The sequence below is a fragment of the Ahaetulla prasina genome, chromosome 2, assembly GCF_028640845.1.
Source record: "Ahaetulla prasina isolate Xishuangbanna chromosome 2, ASM2864084v1, whole genome shotgun sequence".
In the NCBI taxonomy this organism is placed as follows: domain Eukaryota; kingdom Metazoa; phylum Chordata; class Lepidosauria; order Squamata; family Colubridae; genus Ahaetulla; species Ahaetulla prasina.
This window is the reverse complement of record NC_080540.1, coordinates 67,997,964-68,019,648: the sequence shown is the minus strand read 5'-3', so window position 1 is coordinate 68,019,648 and position 21,685 is coordinate 67,997,964. Positions and strand designations below refer to the sequence as shown.

At 38.5% G+C, this 21,685-nt stretch overlaps 1 protein-coding gene across 3 annotated transcripts in view; it reads right to left on the bottom strand.

The window, feature by feature from the left end:
* The window catches only part of IQSEC1 (IQ motif and Sec7 domain ArfGEF 1), a 350,333-nt gene extending 330,816 nt beyond the window's left edge, over positions 1–19,517 (bottom strand). For 2 of the 3 annotated variants that reach the window (XM_058168488.1, XM_058168489.1), the window contains exon 1: positions 18,853–19,516. In XM_058168488.1, coding sequence (XP_058024471.1) covers positions 18,853–19,121 — 269 coding nt within the window. In that variant the 5' untranslated portion in view covers positions 19,122–19,516. Of the gene's footprint in view, positions 1–18,852 lie in introns of all 3 variants that reach the window. The other variant, XM_058168493.1, reaches the window with a different exon arrangement.
* Positions 19,518–21,685: the final 2,168 nt, after the last annotated feature.

The following is a 21,685-nucleotide window of genomic DNA, read 5'->3' as shown; positions in this document are numbered from 1 at the left end:
GGGAACGGCCCAAGCTCCATCCGGAACCTCTCCGGGTCCATCAGGCGCCTGGGACGGAACCAACGCATTGGCTCCGTCTCCCTGCGGTGGTGAGCGGCGGTCCGAAAGTCTAGGCGAAGAAGAAAATGATCTGACCATGACACTGGTTCTTTAACTATATCTCCTAAATCCAGATCATTAACCCACTGACCAGAGATAAAAATCAGGTCTAGCGCGCCTCCCCCAATGTGTGTAGGGCCATCAGTTACTTGAATCAGGTCCAAGGCCGTCATGGAGGCCTGGAACTCCTGAACCACCGTTGATGACAAGCCGGCCGATGGCAGGTTGAAATCCCCCAAGACCAAAAGTCTGGGAATCTCAACCGCCACGCCAGCAAGCACCTCTAGTAGCTCAGGTAGGGCTGTAGTCACGCAGCAAGGAGCCAGGTACGTGATCAACAGCCCCATCTGATTCCGGTGGCCCCACTTCACAAGGAGGGATTCACAGCCAGCTATCTGAGGAACAGTGGACTCCCTCGGCCCTAGACTTTCTTTAATCACAACCGCCACCCCCCCACCCCTACCTTGGGCCCTCGGCTGATGGAATGCACGGAAACCCGGAGGGCACAGTTCAACCAGGGGTACACCCCCTTCTGTGCCCAACCAGGTCTCCGTAATGCCCATGAAGTCCGCGGACTCCCTCTGAATCAGGTCACAAATCAGGGGAGCCTTATTGACCATGGACCGGGCATTGCAAAGCATCAGCCGAAGACCCAAGCTCTGAGGGTCTTGACCATCCGGGGAACGAGTGAGGACTGAGGGGCCGGAGCACGTGATCGCTTTTAGGCAACAAGATACAGTTGAAACTGTTTGCTTTCAACTGATTTTGATAATAGGACTTTTGCTTTTACAGTACTTAACTGCCTTGTCCTGCCTCAACTTACCTTATTAGACTTTTTGTCTCTTTATTAAATTGCTAGCATTATTGTGAATCTCAAAGTCCTAGAGATGGAACAGTAATTCTTTTCAAATGCTTTTTTCCTGCTGTGGCCAGTACTGATAACCAAAGTCAAGTACTAATGGATGAATAATTGGTTAATACATATGAGAACAGTACTCTGGAAGCTGTTAACCTTTTTCTAAGTATAAAAATGTTCTTTGGTGCATCTGTTGCTTTCTCAATTTTTAAATGTTGTCATAACCGTTCAAATAATAAAATTAACAACAAAATCATGCTCTGAATAAATAAAAGTAAATAAAACCAGCAGTAACATTGTAAATAATACTAGTAATAATTCTGAGAATGATAGACAAAATTAAAAATACACAAGTACAAACTGGAATGTTTTCATTTCTTTTTTTTGTTCTGAATGGAATTATAGTTGCATGACTCAGAACTTGCTATAAACACAGTACTTTATTCTGAAAGGCTGTTAGATCACTAAATCTTCCTGTGATATTTTTATGAAAGGGCTACACGTTTCTTAATTAAAAATATTCTCTGTATATGTTTTTGAAGGTTAATATGTACATTAATAATTGTAACAAGCAACTGTACAAATATGGTCATAATATTTTGGGGTGGGGTTTAATTTGAGGGAAACTGGCCTTTACTTGGCGTTTACTAAGAGTTAAAATATAAAGGAATGAAAAGTTCTATTCTTTTGCATTTTGCTGTGGTAATGCTGCTATGAAGTTTTGTTGTAATGGGCATGTAAGATATTTTATATATTTTAAGTGGGGTCTTTTCCTATTGAAACAACCTGGTCTACCCACATATGGGAGGGAGCATACTGCTTCCCTTTCGCCTTTCAGCCGCAATCTATATATCTATATCTATATATCTATCTATATCCATATCTATCTATCTATCTATCTATCTATCTATCTATCTATCTATCTATCTATCTATCTATCTATCTATCTATCTATCTATCTATGCCTAATATGCAAGCAAGCCCAGATTCGAATCCCAGAAGGGTATGGTTAGCTGATGGGAGCTAAATAGCTTGAAATAGATCTATACTAGTCTCTCTTTATTTCTTTGTCAGTAAATATAAATTTAACACAAAATAGTTTTATATATAGATATATAGATATAGATATATAGATATAGATATATAAAATGTAGCTTGAATTTAAATTATTTACATAGGCATTAATTTAGACTATGGCCATGTTGGTCACAATGATGGAAAATATATCCCAATAAACGTAGGAGACACCATGTTAGGACCAGGGTATTTCTGAGAAATGGGGGACCTAAACAATAACACACACAAAAAATGTATGCATGGATTTCTGTAATTCTGGGCAGACATTTCACTTGAGGAAAAATCACAAATTGGGTCAATTTTCAAGAACATATAGGAAAATAACTATTAACTATAGGATAACAGCCTATTAATAGAGTGCAGGTACTTCCACACCCCAACACTTTTTTTAATCTTCCATAGCAGAAGTTTTAAAGCAAATGCTGAAAATGACAGTAATAAGAGAAAGGTATAACATTAAGGTCCTACTTATAATAGCATCTTTTTTTTCTTCTTGCTTACTGATATGTAGTGAATCCAGTAGATAGTTGGACCAGTTGACCAAATATTTACATTTAGGAAAAGTTACGTGAGATATAGAGTTGAAATACAGATTACAGTTTAGGGTAAATAAACTAGAATAGGAAAAGAACGAACCAGGGGTGAAATCTACTTACCTTCCTTACTGGTCCGGAAGTGCACGCGCTGCAAGCGTCACATGCGTGCACAGACCTTCTGCGCATGTGCAGAAGGTAAAAAACACATTACCAGGAAGTAATGACACTTGAGCGGGTGGGCGGAGCTTTTTTCCGCCATCGCTACCGGATCGCCGAACTACCAGCCATGATCGCTACCAAATGTCACAATCCAGTTCAATCTGGGAGCATTTCACCCCTGGAAAGAACTATGTAGGAGAAGGACTGGCAGACCCAGGGGGAAGAGTAAAAAGAGAAATCAGCCTAGAATCATTATATAGCCACAAAGTCCAACCCTCCTTGGTTGACATTACCATTCTCTAATTATAACCAGGTATTGACCATTAGTTCAAAGATTCCTATGCATAGGCTTTTAGCAATAAATCAGTTAAATTACACTTTTCACATGTGAACCTGGTTTTCTGTACCTGACAATCTGTGAGAAGGAAGCTAGAAAAATTATGCATTTTCCTTCCTCAAATCAGTATCATATTTATCACATCTCCCATTCCATCACCTCATGCCACTCCTTTCTGTTTCAGCTGCCTCTCTTAACCAGCTTACTTTGCCATCTGTATATGTGCATATAAAGCAGTAGTGGGTTGCAAAACCCATCGCTAATGGTTCGCTCATGGGCACGCACTCGCACGGGCTTGCAGTGCTTTGCTTGCAATGCATGCGCAGAAGCATCTGGCATGGGTGGGTAGAGCCTCCCGCCGCTACCGGTTCGCCAATCTGGGTAGAACTGGTAGCAACTCACCACTGATACAAAGGTATTTTTCTCCTTATTTTAATAACCTAATATAATAAGTTCTCGTGTACATGTAAATGTTAGGAATCCTTGATATCTCAAAAATTATGTGTGTGACTGCCATTATTTGCTTGAAAGTTAGAAATAGAATATGTAGTATTTTTTAGTTTATCAAATACATTTAACTGGTAATAAAAACTATGAACAAAAATTATGGTATCCTCAAATTAGTATCCAAATTTATCTTCTCTGTGAGCTTGAAGAAATATATTTCAACAGTTAACTAAAGCACCTCAACTGCCTTGCTGACATCAAAGCTCCAAAACTATAGGGAGTCATCACTGTGTATCATTATGAATTATGAAAGAATCATCGGTACCTTCAAAATACCTGAATACTGATAATGAACCAGCAGAGGGAGCATGAATCACTAATTCATGAAAGTGATATAGCATCCAGTATTAACTGGATTTAAATTGCCAAATTCAGCGCCAATACAGCAGTCATGCACAGAACTCCTAGTTATTTTTGTGATACCTAAATTAAACTTGTGAAATTTAAACATGTTATTTAAGTCTAAAATGTAAATATGTTTTCAGTATATAAATTCTGAAGAGTACAACTTGCTGGATTTTTATGAAAGGACAGTGTTATTAAGATTTCTACAGAGGCAAACAATTTTCCAGATCAATGCCAAATTCAAATTGAGCCAACTTTACTGTCCCTTTGGAAAAGCAATGCTACAAGTGTTGGACAGGAAAATGTTACATTTTAAATAGATTAACTTATGCATGATGAATAATCAATATAAAATCATAAAAAGGCTATTCAAGGACAAACCACATAGCAGCCTGTCTTAAACTAGGCAATGCTTCTAGAGAGCACCAGTTTAGGGAAGGACTGTGTAGAACTTTTGACTTTATACCTGATTTATGGTAAAACAAGTTCTGCCCTATTTCCTCTATAAGTGCACCATCTATTCTATTGAGCAGCTTATAATAAAATATCATTTACTATACTCACAAAAATATTTATTGCACAAGTAAATGTGCAGGTAATTTTTAATCCTTAGCAATACAGAATTTAGATCAAGACCTTTGGCTAGATGTGTTCATTTCTATTACCATGCTATCGGTCTAGGAATGTTTTCTTGGCAGCAATATGGAAGTGGTTTGTCCCTAATTTCTTCTGGTTTTTTTTTTTTTAATTTACCAAGGCTAACCCTGGGATTTTCCAATCCTCCCATCTAAGCAGGCCAAGCCATGCTTAGTTTGCAAGCAGAAATCAGGTCAGTCAGGTGCCTCTATCTATGGTCTAGTCCCAACATAAAACCATGCAGCTATTATGTTAATAACATCCAATTTCAAATCTATTAGGAACACATTTTGTAATGCATGACTGCAATAATTAATCACATTTTCAATGTAATATTTTATTTCCCTTGGCCGAATCTAAGAAGTAACTTGAAAATTCTCTTTCTCTGCTCTCTTTTTGCTTATTTAAAAAAATCTCTAAAGATAGATTCCTTGGAGTCAGGCATGTTTTGTTTATCCAAACACTTTTTTTTCCACATTGATCTCTGAGTCTGTTCGTATGATCCCTGAACTGGAATTTCAATTATACTTAACTATCAAAACAAAGACTTAAGCCTGGAATATTCTTTTATTTACACTTTATAGATAAGTGCTTTTTATTTTTCTTATGTAATATTTGATAGGCAATCAATTGCAAATCTATATTTTATGCATTTCATTTGTGGCATAAACTGCTTCTCTACATCTGTTCACCAATGGTTGGCTTGCCTATCAAACCAGAATTACACTTGTTTGCAAATTTACCTAATATGTTTTATGGCTGGGGTTCAGTCTTAAAAGTAGTAGCAAAAGGAGAGAGTACAGTAAAAAGCACACATTGACTGGGGGGGTGGGGTAAAATAACTGCTGTTGGAATTTACGGTTAGATTTCTATTTAATTTTTAAAAGACTCATAATATAATCATTCTTTGACATCAGGAAAACCATTACTCAGATTTATATTTTGTATGGGCTTCCAGCCAAATGCCCTTATCTTTAAAGTGAATTTACAGAACAGCACATCACATAAAATTATACCAGATATCACATTTTCTCTCTTGCTATTTAATAAATTCAGCTTCAGTTGTGTGTAACCTGACACTGAAAACAAATGGATTTTTGAAGTGTTGCATACAGCAGAAGAAAAACTAAATACAGGTAGTCCTCAACTCAACCACAATTGAGTCCAAAATTAATGCTGCTAAGTGTGACATTTGTTAAGTGAGTTTTGCCCTGTTTTATGACTTTTCTTGCCTGTTGTTAAATGAATTTTTGCAGTTGTTAAGTTAGTAACTTCCCCATTGACTATGCTTGTCAGAAAATTACAAAAGTTTATCACATGACCCTGGGACACCACAACTATCATAAATATGAACCATTTGTCAAGCATGTGAATTTTGATCACATGACCATGGGGATGCTGCAACGGGAGTAAGTGTGAAAAACGGTCGTAAGTCACTTTGTTCGGTGAGGTCGTAACTTTGAACAGTCACTAAACAAACTATTGTAAGTGGAGAACTACCTGTATTATTTAGTAGCTTTTTTCAATAATTATTTCTCTAAGCTATCAAGAAAATACTCTTTTGTGAAGTGTAGTTGGCCCTTTCTATCATGTCCTCATACACAGTAATACAATATCCTATGGCATATGCATTCATATGAAATGCAATTGAATTTATTGATTATCTTGTACTCTACAAGATATAAATTATTTTAACACTGAAGAACTACTTTGATTATTTCAGGCATATTTAATTTTAATGAGACATAGTTATATTTATTTATTTTATTAAATTTATTTCCAGATCATTATTAATACATACTATAGATATCAAAGTATATATATTAATAATAATATTTAAATATTTAATATTTTATTTTATAACATTTTTATTTATATACTTATAAATATATAAGTAATATAATAATTACTATTGTATTAATGAAAGAGAGAAGAGCAGATAAACAGCCTGAACAATTATCTTAAATACAGAACATCTCCAAATAATTGAAAATATCCTTGGAAGACTTCTTTACTCATTTAGCAGCTAACTGAAATGTTAAGAACACAGCAAGCAACTAAGGAAAATAGAGGACAGGTGTAATAGCTGTAGTGCATATAATGTGGCTGGATTAAAACCAAAATAATATCTAGCTCCTAATGTAATTGGAAGCAAAAAGAAAGTTCAATGGTGAAAAGGTATAAGAACTGTTGAATTATGAAGCAAGACAAAATTATTATAGTCAAAACAGAAATCAAAATATTGAATTACAGAATAATAAAGTTGGAAGGGACCTTGGAGATCTTCTAGTCCAACTCACTGCTTAAGCAGGAGATGCTATAAAATCCTATATTTTCCTAAAAACCTCTAGTAGTTGCTTCCATAACTTCTGAAGGCAAGCCATTCCATTAATTGTTCGCACTGACAAGAAATTTTTCCTTCATTCTAGGTCAGATCTATCTGTACTAAGTTTCCACCCATTTACTTCTTGTACTGTCCTCAGTTGCAAATAAAATAATAAATAAATAAAATAAAATCTTATACTATGGGAATCAGCAACTCAAATGATCTAGATTGGATCTTGTCACATCAAAAGACCTTTGCAGGTAATCTACTGAAGACTAGAATTGTAGAAGAAAAAAAAGTAGTAGTTATTATTAACGTGTGTCAGAGTTGGATGATATCCAACTACATCTTCATTTAATGACCCCATAATCCCTTGCGGGGTGGAGTCTGGGCAACAGAATGGAGCTGAGTGTTTACTGGCCACATGCCCTATCTGTTGCTAATGGGGAGGGTTTTTAGCAGATATATTCTCAGTGTTGAAAAAAAAACCCTCAACATTGGATATAACTTTATAAAAATATAATTTTGCAACAATAATATATCTATTATTGAAAAATAATAAAATGACCTCAGTTTAAATTCAAAGAATGCCAATGAATGTAACAATAATCAAAGTCTAAGCTGCAACAGTGTTGCAAAAGAACTTGAACAATTCAATAACAATTTGACAATCTGAAAAATGACAGAAGATCAGAATGCTGGTGGAAGTAAAAGAGCATCTGAAATAATGGGAATATTTAATGTCAGAAGCAGGAGAAAAAATAAAATACTCTTCCAAGAAAATTCAGTACTTATAGGTCATACCTTCTTTCAGCAATCTGAAAGACAATTGTATGCATGGACATACCTGCACGGACAGCTTGGCAATTAAATTGACAATACACTGTACTCTGCACACAAACACAGTGTGGTCTATATTTAGTTAATAAAAACTTCAATTATTTCTGATATGCTGGTGGTAATACTTTAATTACTGGAAGTAAAGTAGACTAGTGCAGGGGAGAGAGGAAGGAATGTAAAAGTCTATCTACTTAGCATTAAAATAAATAAAATTATGTCAACAACAATGCTAATTTAATGCATATTAGGCATAGAAGAAGTCTAGTACCATATTTATATTTCTAGATTCAAAAATTCACCAGGGTGATATAACTATAGCCTCAAAGAGTAAATTGTCTGCTACTTGGAAAAGAGACTGTGACAGATATAATAAAAATATGTAAGTGCAGAGACATTACATTAAAACAATGGTACATTTTGCCAAGGCTAAAGTTTTCCCAGCTGTAACATCTGGCAATGAAAGCTGGATCATCAGAAAGGTTGAACAAAGAAAAATGGATGCCTTTGATTTGTGAAGCTGGAGAAGATTCTTGAGAATTATTTGGATTGAAAGAACAAATAACTCAATACCACATAAAACCAAAACAATCTTTAGAAACACCAATAACAAAACAAAGGGTTATTTTGTATCCACAATGTAAAACAAGTCATTGGAAAATATTTTAATGCCTTGAATAATTGAATGAAACTGAAAAAGAGGCTTTTGAAAAGACAAAACAGCATATTACTATCATTGATGATACAATCATAAGTTTGGAAGAACTCTAACAAATAGTTACTATATTGAATGTTGTTCTTTGGACTATGATTAGTGTACTTCTTGAAGGGCAATTTTAGGTCTGAATAAATGGTTCTTGGATTACTGGACAAAAGTGAGATTTTTTAAGGAAAAAAAAATACGATGCTTCATAAGAAAGAAATGAGTGGAACTTTGAAGGAGATGGTATTGATTTTCCAAAGCACAAAGGACATCATAAAGAAAGGATTTAAGGAGATTATGGAAAAAATGGAAAATACTATATGAGGGATGAGGAGTAAAGATCTAGACACTCAGAAAAGGGAGGAGCTTACAGAAGGCATAGAGAAAAAGATAGAATCAAAGAACCAGCGAACAAAAAAAGAAGACAAGGAGGAGATAATAATAAAAACAATAGTGACTGATGAATTAAACCAGGAGAAAAATATTTTAAGAGGGTTGAAAAGAGAATTGGAGATACAGGAAGATACTTTTGAATGGGAAATAGGGGTTTGGGCAGATACTTTGGAAGCTAGGCAGTAGAAGAGGGTCGAGATGGGAGAAATACTTAAATTATATAGTGAAGAAGTAGATGCAGACAGAGATAAAGATCCAAGAGAGGAATATGGGAGGTAAGTCAAAAAAAGCACAGCAACTAAATACTGAAGCAGGCAAGAGATGATGGTTAGAAAGGAAAAGGTTTCTCTCTCTCTCTTTTATGTTTTGATTTGCTTTTCTTTTTTTCTTTCTTTCCCTTCTTTTTTAGAACGGTGATATGATTAGAAGTTAGGTAGATATAAGAGAAGGGAGAAACATTTGTATATACACACCTTTATATAATGGAATAAAAGTAACAATAAAATGGGAAAATTAGAGATTGAATGATGGTATTATTAAGTATGTTTTAATAATATTGTAAATGGCATTGCAATAACATATTGAAACACTGAGCCATTAAATAATAAAAGAATATACTTCAATATAAACATGTGTATTACTATCAGAATTATATAGATTTGATGACTGTAAAGAATATGACTAGAATGTCTTTTAATAAAAGGGTGACATGATTAAAAGTTAGAATAGAAATAGAAATAAGAGAAAGGGGGAATATCAATGTATATATTTTTACATAATAAAATAAAAGCAATACAAGAGGGAAGCTTAGAAATTGAATAGGTATTATTGAATAGGTATTATTATGTACGATCAAATAATTCATGCATTAATAGGTATATGTAAAATAAAATAAAAAAACTTATGAAAAACAAAAAAGAATGGTGTTCTTTGGGCCATGAAGAATTAGAAGCGAATCAAAACAAGTTATTTCCTGGCAGAATATTTTCTGATATTCTTCAAACAAGTACTTTATATCTCAGTAGGGATTACAAATAATAATCTAATTAGTACGAAACATAACCAATAAACTAGAATTCTTTAAAAGTTACAAGGTTTTGGGTACAAACCCATACACTAAAAATTCAGAGAATTTTTAAGATTAATATACAACTGAAACCAAGATTTTCATTCTGGGACTAATGGACAAACAGCTGGAAAAAATCATGGAAGTTTGTTTTATATATAACTGTAACTTTTTATATGATAACTACAATGAAAGTATTGTGCACACAGAAATGGAAAGATTTGGCAATAGCTACAATAGAGAAATAGTAAAGATGATAGAACTGAGATTATGACGGCCAAATCATTGTTTGATTAGAGAAAAGACTATGTACATTTATTGTACACTGGAAAACTTCTGAACTTTTATATAAAACAAAAAATGATTTATTACCTATGGTTTTTATTAAGTAGGCTAGAAAAAAGAGGATTACAATGTAACGTCAGGAAAGAAATAAAACAACTCTAATTATAACTGCTGTAATGAAAATTGAAAGCCAGTTCTTTGTAACTTTTTTCTTTTCTATTTTTTCTTATTTTTTCTTTTTTGCACTTTACCTTTCTCTTTTATTTTTTCCCCCTCTTAATTTTAGTTTTGAATTAATTTTTACTCATTTTTAAATTTTTCAGTAATATTATATTTTTAAAAATTAGTAAGAGAAAAATTGTCTTTCTCTGACAATTGAATGTTTGCCATAATTATATTCTTCTCAGTTAAACCCATGGCTCTCGGCCTGTGGTTCGTGAACCTCTGGAAGGCTGTGATGTTGTCCATGAAGGCTTAAAGAAATATTATGATTTAAATATTGAATTAAGTCTTGGGCGTTCGTGGCCCTGGTCCATGGCTACAAAAGATATTTAAAGGGGGTCTGTGGTAAAGAAAAGGTTAAGAATCACTATCTTCTTCATACCAATTAAGTCTCCAAAAAGTAAGAACATTTTATATTTTGACTCACTGATATGTCAGGATACATAGGTGTGGCTTCTGAGAAGTGGTGTTAAGTTCTTATTCTTGGATGCAAAATTAAGAGAACATTCAGTTGTTTAAGATTGAAATATTTTGTCATAAATTAATACTGTATGAGGGTTAATGATATGTTTAAATGTCGTGTTAAGGCATAAGGCACGGAGATTTTCTCCAAGTGCCTAGAGACTATGGGGATCTGGATGGCCTCAGCTGAACACTAGCAAAACTAAACAGCTTTGGGGTTTTGGAACTCCTGGTTCTGGGGACCTTCCATCTTTGGTTCTGGAGGGCTTGCATTGTCATAGACAGAACTGGTACGCCATCCCTGCACTCATGGCTCCTGCTTTAAGGGGAGATGGTAGCCATGGCCAGGAGGGCTTTTGCTCTTCAAATGTGCCCACTCCTGGATCAGGAGGCTTTATTCATTTATTCCATAATGACTTGATTGGATTATTGTGAATGGATTCTATATGGGATTTCCCTTGAATAACTGGTACAGAATGCAGTGGTGGTGGTGCCTGCTTTTCTGTACATGTGACATAACTGATGCACTGGCTACCAGTATGCTTCCGACTATAGATCAAGGCGCTGATGAGTCACCTTTAAAGCTTTTCATGGTGTTCTGTTACTTATGGGACCACCTATCCCCAGTTGTTTCTAGTCATTTCACTCAGTCTGGCAGGAGGGCTATATTCTGGGTCCCACTGGGAATAAGTGTCAGCTGGCAGGGCCAGGACAACAGCCTTTTTGATTATGGTACCCTCTTTCTGGAATAATTTCTCTCTGGATATTGCATTGGCCCTGGCCCTGTTGGCCTTCTGTCGTGGCCCCAAGTGAAGGATGGAGACTATTTCTTGGTTAAATAGCTAATCATGGCTTTTACTTTTTTCTGAGTGCTGTTTTATGTTTTTTGTACATTTGGTAATCCTTTTTTAATATTGTTAGCTGCCCAGAATCATGTATTTCAGATGATGGCCATATTAATCTACTAAATATATAAATAAGATAGTTTATTTGCTTGTGACTTACGGTAGAATGTAATGCGAAGTCAGCCAATGCAATTTGCAAACCAGGGTTTATATTTTAAGATTGTTGTGTGGATCCAGGCTCTTTTGGTTAAACAAACCATGTTGTAATACATGTGTACCCAAACATAAAGTTGCAATTCAAATAAGCAGCCACATGCAGATGGATATTGCATTGGCCCTGGCCCTGTTGGCCTTCTGTCGTGGCCCCAAGTGAAGGATGGAGACTATTTCTTGGTTAAATAGCTAATCATGGCTTTTACTTTTTTCTGAGTGCTGTTTTATGTTTTTTGTACATTTGGTAATCCTTTTTTAATATTGTTAGCTGCCCAGAATCATGTATTTCAGATGATGGCCATATTAATCTACTAAATATATAAATAAGATAGTTTATTTGCTTGTGACTTACGGTAGAATGTAATGCGAAGTCAGCCAATGCAATTTGCAAACCAGGGTTTATATTTTAAGATTGTTGTGTGGATCCAGGCTCTTTTGGTTAAACAAACCATGTTGTAATACATGTGTACCCAAACATAAAGTTGCAATTCAAATAAGCAGCCACATGCAGATGGGTATTGCATTGGCCCTGGCCCTGTTGGCCTTCTGTCGTGGCCCCAAGTGAAGGATGGAGACTATTTCTTGGTTAAATAGCTAATCATGGCTTTTACTTTTTTCTGAGTGCTGTTTTATGTTTTTTGTACATTTGGTAATCCTTTTTTAATATTGTTAGCTGCCCAGAATCATGTATTTCAGATGATGGCCATATTAATCTACTAAATATATAAATAAGATAGTTTATTTGCTTGTGACTTACGGTAGAATGTAATGCGAAGTCAGCCAATGCAATTTGCAAACCAGGGTTTATATTTTAAGATTGTTGTGTGGATCCAGGCTCTTTTGGTTAAACAAACCATGTTGTAATACATGTGTACCCAAACATAAAGTTGCAATTCAAATAAGCAGCCACATGCAGATGGATATTGCAGATAATTTTTACATTAAGAACAGAAGTACATTTGCTTGGCTTTCCCTTCTAAACTTATTGTGGTATAGTTGCTTCCTTTTTTACTGCTGGAAAAATCATATTGCCATGTTTTAAATTAAAGCTTCTGGTACAAGGGTAATTGTGGGCATCTCTGAGCAATTCTGATTGAAAGCTGGAGATATATATATATATATATATATATATATATATATATATATATATATATATATATATATATATATATATATATATATATATATATATATTAGTTCAGAAGTAAACAATACTATCAATCTTAATCAGCATGACCAATAATAAGAGTGATTGGAACTGCAATTTAACGGATTGGAAAAGCTATATATTATCCTTATTATTGGGCCTCTGTGGCTCAGACTGCTAATGCAGTCTGTTATTAACAGCAGCTGCCTGCAATTACTGCAGGTTCTAGTCCCACCAGGCCCAAGGTTGACTCAGCCTTCCATCCTTTATAAGGTAGGTAAAATGAGGACCCAGATTGTTGGGGGCAATAAGTTGACTTTGTATATAAATATACAAATAGGATGAAGACTATTGCTAACGTAGTGTAAGTCGCCCTGAGTCTTCGGAGAAGGGCGGGATATAAATGCAAATAAAATAAAATAAATAAAATAAATAAAATAAAAATCCATTACTATTAAAGGTGGAGTTAAGTGCATCTAATACACAGGATAGGTTTTGGTTTTTGGTGTTGTTGGTTTTTTTGCATATGACAATTGCTGGTTTTTTGATACATCAGAATTCAGTGCTGAATTAATGGATTAAGTAGAACCTATTTTAAAGAATAGGACAATAAATCAAATAGTACTATTCCTGACAGCAGCCGTTCCAAACTACCTTGTTCTCCTAACTAAACAAGACGTTTTCATCTAAACAACTTGTCCTGCAATAACCAACTCACTATATTTAAAATTGTAATTTCAGTATTAGTGTGTTAGTTCCAACATTTACTCTTGACATTCCCTCCTACTCTTACCTAAGATCTTATTATTTATTAGTCTGCAATATACTGCTATAAGCTATAAAATTCCTTTCATATTTTGCAAACTGGCAATGAAAAATACAGTAAGCTGGAAATAGTCATATGACCACTAAATGTTAGAATATGTTTATATGGTTTCATTGTATGCAGTGACTCATTTACATAACCTATTTGATAAAAAGAGTGATCAAGAGATACTGTCAAGTTCCACACACACATACACACACCCCAGTGACTGGAGGTTTTGATAGAGGAAAAGCAGATTGCAGCTCAATCCTGGCAAGATCACATTGCTAAGGGTTCTGAAGTCCTCATACCCAGAGATAATTCCATCTGTATCTCTGCATGGGATTTCACTTCCTCAGACCCCACTGATATGGAGTTGGGTAATTTGGGACTCCTTTTGGATTCATGGCTCCTGCTCAAGGACCAGGTTGCAACTCTGCCAGCTATTGACCTTCTGTAAATGCATTTGATGTGCCACTCATAACACATACCTAGATTGAGGGGCCCTGCTCATGGCCACCCAAGCCTTCATCACCGCCTGGCTGGTTGGATTATTGCAAAGGGGCTGCCTATGAAAAACATTCAGAAGTTGCAACTGGTCCAGAAATTATTGGCACGAAGCCCCATGTAAATAGTTCTGTGAGCTTGCACTGACTCCCAGTGGGTTTCCAGATGCAATTCAAGTTGCAGGTTGCCCTTATATGGCACAGGCAAACTATTTGCAGAACTGTCTTTATAAACTGATTTCTGCTCCATATCTGACAGCATGGGCATGCTCCTAGCTCCTTTTTTTTGATGGATGTTCTCTGAAACAAATATCCCCCCAATATACAAGCCCAAACTTTGCTCATTTTTTAACACCTAGCTTTCCCCCCCAGGCATATGGAGGCTACCCTTTGGTTGCTTTTATTATGACTGGTTGTCATTCTATAGACTGTATATCATATTCATATTTATGCATTGTGTACGTTTTCACATTACATGGTTCTTTTTCAGGTTGCTTAGTTGTTGTTGTTGTATGCCCCCCCAGAGTACCCCTATTTGAATTGGGTGGCCTTTAAAAACCAGAAAATAAAACTAATGGGATTCAAGAAGCAAACCCCGAGATTCCCTGAGATTCAAATGAGCCCCTTCCAGTTGATATTCAAAATGTTTTAAAAACATGATTATTCTCAATAACCAGGGCATTAAATGAGGCTAGTTAGGTAAAGACTGTATATTTTCTGAGGACTACATATTAATTAATTAACATTAATTAACATTGAATAAACATTAATTAACATTAATTAACATTAATTAACATTAATTAACATTAATGTTAATTAATTAACATTAATTAACATTGAATAAACATTGTTTAATTAATGTTTATTCTTAGGAGTGCCAGTTTGGAGTAGTCATGGTTAAGACATCAGGCAAGAAACTGGGATATCATGAGTTCCAGGCCTGCTTTAGGCATGAAGCCAGCTGGGTGACCTTGAGCCACTCTCTTTCTCAGTCCTAGGATGGAAGCAAGGGCAAACCTTGCTTACCTTGTAAGCCGCCCTGAGTCTTCGGAGAAGGGCGGGATATAAATGTAAATAAATAAAAAAAAACATTTCCAAAATCTTTCCAAGAAAACTGCAAGGACTAGTCCAGGCAGTTGCCAGAAGTCAGGATACTCCCCTCTCTCCCACCCATCCCACCCCCATTAAAAAAAAGCATTGCTAGCCACTCAGAAACATGGATTCTAGATGGGCAGCCATATAAATTATTTAAGTAATTAAGTAAACATTTTAAAAAGTAATCATTTCAACGGGAAAACTTATTACATGAACGAACTACACATACGGGTATGCCAATTCCAAGATCAGCAATTCTGATAATACTGGAGTACAGTAGAAATGGAACTATTACAAGCATAGCAATTTACAAAACAATAGAATTTGACAATTCCACACAAAACTCTGATTATATCTGATCCAAAGGAACTTCCAATTAAACTAATCATAAAGGGCAATCAGCCTGAGACAAACGGCCCAAGAATGTCAGAAAGAAGAGTCCATCATTTGTAGTTTATGATGGCATACAGAGTGCCCTAGCACTTTTTTGTTTTGTTTTTTGTTTTTTGCTGTGGTCCATAATTCTGTCTTCATCATATCCCTAGCCCATGACTGAGTTAGGCTTAAAACATTAACTGTACATTGATGAGATTTTTTTTCATCTCGGTTCCAACACTATCTATGGTAATCTCAATTGATGGCTGGGGAATTCTGGGAATTGAAGTCCAAAAGTCTTAAAGTTGTCAATGTTGGACATCCCTGGTCTATACTGTAATACCTATCAGAGTTTGTTAAGTTATAGTAAGATACATAATTTAATATTATGGTTTTGGGGAGGATATGGTTATCCTTTTTTCAGTTATCCTAACAACATTGCATCACATAATAGTAAAAAGCTGCATGGATTTTTGCAGGTTGCCTTAACAGGGTTAGGGAGAGAATGGAGCACAACCTCTAGTTCTGAAGATCTAATTACAAAGCCCCAAAATGGAGCCAGCATTTTTCTGGCTAAACCAACAGCATGTATTCAATATTCGTATCACACAAAGTAACGCCTCTTGGCTCAACATCTCTTGTGATAATAGAAGCCTGGTAACTTTAAATGTTTGCCCTGAGCTGTTCTGACTATACCTCAGAAAGATTATAAGCACTCCATAAATACCCTAGATTAATACTGATCCCAACATCAAATCCACTTAAAGAGACTTTAAGAATACTGTAGTTCTCAAAGCTGTAACTCACTGCTTTCTTCCAAGAAAAAAACTTCTTTCTTGGAAAATCAAAAGAAACTAATGAAAACATGGCAAATAATACGTATTGTGTCTGGTATTGGTAAGAATACCAATTGGTAAGAATTGGTAAAGGTATATTGATAAGAAAATGTCTAAAATACGACAGAAGGCACATCTATATAATTTATTCTCTGGCTTTATACACAAAACAAACATACATAGAATTAAGGTTTCTTTTTTAAATCAACCCTCTTATTGTGAAAGCAGGAACTCTCCTTCCTAAAAGCAGCATACATTACTCTAAACTACATTACAGGTTAAAGGAACTGTTTCCCACTCTTCTTACAGGTTCAATCATTTATTTCATTGGTTTATATAGTGATTTGTTATTAACAGGATTTAGCCTCAGTATGATTTAAATCAATTTAACATTACTAGCATGTAAAAAATGTTACGTGTCTTACTAAAATAAACAGTGTAGCAGACAACAGGAGAAAAACTACAAAAGGCCAGCAATACAGTGCTTGGTGGACAGGAAACAAACAAAAACACATACCACACTTATACATATCTTTATACTGGACAGGTAACAAACATTTAAGCCCACTTCCTGGGACTACACACTGAGTAACTACATTAACTAGTACAGGAATATAGTTCATAATCCAATATAACATATTTTTCCTAGATGGAAGTCACCTCTGCATATAAGCAGTGGATTATATTTTTCCAAGTTCACACATATGAATTTGCAATTACAAAACTCTGCAATACAGATGCAAATGTTGCAGTAGAGACAGCAACTCAGTTTTAAAACCCACATGCAGCAGAAATAGGGTAGCTTCTAATGTTGGTCAAGAGTTATGATCAGCATTTTGCATTGTAAGACAATATTACTATTTGAATACATTTTAGTAAATCTGTCTTAGGTATACAATCTGAGCAAAAAAATTCTTTTTAAATGATGCGGACTAGAAATAGCATGCATCGTATTAAGAGTCATTCCCCTTTTCCTATGGAAGGGAAAGCCTCTTTTAACCCAGTTGTAAAAAACTTTAATACAACTACTATTGATAACTAATTAGATATCAATGAACACTTTTTGAGCAATTTAATTAAACCCATTAGCTTAACAGTCCCAAAAGAGAAATATTGTTTTTCTTAACCACATCACAATTATTAAGTTTAAGAAGACATACTGGTCATCTCAAAAAACTTTTACATTTATGGAGGGTAGGGGAACAAGACAGACAAACAATGTAACAAAATCCAAGAAACAAAGTACCTGAACATTTTGTGCCATGAATTCTGATTAATAAATAGGCTTTCCGTATCTACTTAAAGACATGTGCTAATTGTAATTTCAATCATTTGTAAAAAATAAATAAAATCAGAGACATTGTTCTGTTTTTGACATAGCCTTATGGTAAGCAGTAATATAGCTAAACGCCTTTCCATGTGCAGCAAGCATTGCATTATGGAAGCTTAAAGCCATCTGAAAATAGACCCAAGGATTGAGAGCAAACTGGTTCCTGACGATCAACAAGTTTAGATGAGAAGGAGTCACAGTTCAGAAGGGTGGCCACCTGCCAATGTTTACTGACTCTCATTCGTTAGGAACTAACTCCACCTCCAAAGTCTCCAAATGCCACTCATCACACTGCCTTGCACTAGAAGACCAATTCTTTCTCCAGGACTAGAAGGCACAAAACAGCATCCTTCACACCCTTTCCCCAACGTCTCTTCTTTGAAGCCTTCTGGATCCCTTAGCAGTAGGCAAACCGCGTGGTTCAAAACCCTCTCCCAGAAATCATCCCTTTTGGGATCGGGCAAGAAATTAGGAATACATTCCTCGAAGGAGAGACAACTTCGCCAGCCAGCCGAGGGAGGTTGCCACATAACATCTCAGCTCTCGCTCTCTCTCTCTTTTATCATTATTCACCTTTCCACACTGGCCCACAAGAGAAGAGGCAAAACTAGGAAGAGCATCAATCAAAGCACGAAAAAAACCAGCGGGGAATGGAGAGGGTGAAGGAGAAAACGCGTCTTTAGTCTGAGATCATCCATAACCTCATAGCTACCCAGTCAAAACCCACAAGACAGGGAGAAGCATCGGTTACCAGCTCGTGGCTAATGCTTCGTGGTCACCTGGACTGCTTTAAAGCGTTACGTGTGCCCCCCTCCACACGTCGATTAAGACACTCCCCGTCCCCCGTTCCTTACTTTTCATGCTGGGCGATTTCTTGCCCCTTCCCCGGCGGTACGGACAGGGCACCCTGCTGCTGCAGAAGCAGCAGCCTGCAAGTGGCCAGGTGCCGCCGGTGCTCCTCCTGGAGCCGGGTGTTCTCGTGGTACAGCTTGGCCACTTGCTGCTCGAGCTCGTCTATCCGGAGCTTTTGCTTCTCCAGCAGCTCCTGCTGCGTCTCAATGATCTTGTTGAGTTCCTTGAGATACTCCGCCGCCTTGCTCGGGTTCTCCGCCGGTGCCTCCATGGCCCGGCCAGCCCTGCCAGCCGCCACGCACCTTCAGCGGTCCGAGGCGGTCTTGGCCACAGCTCCGGGGACGGGAGGGAGGCAGCCAGCAACGCCTGGGAACTCAGCTCGACCGCGGGTGTCGAAAGTCGGCGACCCCAGCGCCAGTCCGGCTGTCGTCCCCCGCCCCACCACACACAGCGTTGGAAGTCCGCTTCTCGGCTAAGGAGAGCCGACCGAGCAGTTCCTACTCCGAGCCGCCATTGCCCGCGGGGCCCTCTTGACTGCTTTTGACCCAGGCGGCCGGGCGTGTTGTTTCCTTCACCGAGAACGTCCCGCGAGTCTGGCGCGCAGGTTTCTTTCCCGCCAGCCTTTTCCTTCTCTTCAGTGAGCCCTGGGAAAAGTCTGCCCCGGCCAGCTCCGCAACCAGTTCCCTCACCTCAACCGCCTCTCGCGCTGACTCCTCCCGCTTCCTTTCTTGATTCTTTCTTTTTCTCCCCTCTCGTGCTCACGCAGGCGCTTTTGCCCCCCCTCTCCTCCTCCCCCCCCGCAGCTTCTGTTACTGGTCTCGTTTAAACCGCAACAGCCCCTGGATTCCGCACGTCGACAACGCGCAAGGACCGGCGCAGAGTTTGCAAAGTGTCCGCGCCCTACTGGATGTGGCGCCGCTTCCCGGCTTCGGCGGGGGCGAGCGGAGGGGAGAGAAGAGTTGGTGCTGAGCAGCTGCGTAGCCAACTGATTTAAGCCGCTGGGGTTTGTTGCTGTCACCGCGGCGTCCTCTTGGTCGCTGCTAGCAGGACGGCCAAACCAGCCCCAGCATTTCGCTCCAACCCGGTCTCCGACGCGCCATAAATTCCTTCCCCGCCGGGAAACCGAGACGGAAGAAGAACGGCGTGTGGCGGCAGCTGCAGGACCGCTGCGAAGGCGGGAGACCGGCCCGGGAGTGACCAGCACGTGGAAGCAAGCGGGCAGCAGCAGCCTCCACCCCCACCCCCTGCTGTCCCCTCAGCCCTGCTCCCCTTTTGGATGGGAACCGACGCAGAGCACCGCTGAACGACGCCGGCATAAAGATGGGAATATCGGCTGCCGAAAAGGACGCCGCCTTCCTCCTCCTCCTCCTTTTTCTCCCACCCAGTTGCGAAGAAGGAAAGAGTGAGGGACGCCGGAGAGCCGGGACGCTCCGCCAGGTGAGGGGGGACGGTAAGAGCGCCCGCGGGGGCGAAAAACCGAAGTCCTTGCGGCTTTTTTTTTTTTTAAAGAAAGTTGCGCCTCCTTTTGCTTCAAGCCTTCAGCGGTCGTCTGTCCCGCAACGAATCCGTCCGGCGGTTGAAATTCAGACTCTCAGTTGCCTTCTCCGTTATCAACGGCGTTGGTGGCAAGCTGGTAGTTACCTCCCTTTCGGCTCTCCGAAATGCTTAAAACACTCCCCGCCCCCCTCCACCTCCACACAAGCACACGCGCCGCTGAATTTACTCTGGGGGATTTCAATTCAGAGCACATTGCATTTCTAAGGAAAAAGAGGAAGGAGGAGCTGGAAGGCGGAAAGTAAAGGCCGGCTGGCACTTCCCCAGTCTCTCTCGCCGCCCTTTCCCCCAATTGGGAAAAGCGGGTATACGGGGCTCTTCCGAAGAGCAAAGAACAGCAGGCCATTCCTTGCCAAGAGCCGGAGCTGTTTGCAAACATCGCCAGCCGGGCGCTCCAAGCGGCAGCTTGCTAGCCATATGCCCGCGACCACGCTTCTTTCCTGGCTGGCGACTGCGAGCGCTTTGAAGAGGCAGCCGGTCTCTTCTCGGGCAGCAGAAGAGCGAGCGGCGTCCTCCTCCCTCCACTCCAGTGGGGGCCTCCGCTCGAGTTGGGGGCGTGGAACCTCTGGGAAGGGATCCGCGGCGGCTGACCAAAGAGACGATCAAAAAAAGGTGCCTAGAGAAATAAGGAAACCTGTAAGTTGGGGGAATGGTGGGCGGGAAGGGGAAGCGGGATTTTCTCGATCACTTCCCCATCGCGTTTCTCTATTTTCCTTCCCTCTGCTGGCTCTTGAAATGCACCTTGATGCGCAATGGACTGCAGTAAGCCTTTGCTGCTTTTGCTAGCTGTACGGGTAGTCCTTGACTTGCAACAGTTCATTTAATGATCATAAAATGACTTATGACGGTTTTTCACAGTTACAACCTTTGCAGCATCCCCACAGTCACGTGATCAAAATTCAGGTGCTTGGCAACTGGTTCATACTTATGACCATTGAAGCATCCCGAGGATGTGTGATCCCCTTTTGCAGTCTTCTGACAAGCAAAGTCAATGGGGAAGTCAGATTCACTTAACAACCAGGTTTCTAACTTATCAACTGCAGTGATTCACTTAACAACCATGGCAAGAAAGGTCATCAAACGGGGCAAAAGTCACTTAACAAATGTCTCCCCTAACAACAGAAATTTTGAGCTCCATTGTAGCCGTAAGTCGAGGACTATCCTGTACTGGCCCCTGGTTTGCAAAACATCATTTGCTGTGAAACCAATCTAGGCTGAAGTTTCTTCTAATGCTTGATCTAAAATGCAGCTTTGAGTTAAGAAGGTTATTCAGAAAAGGAA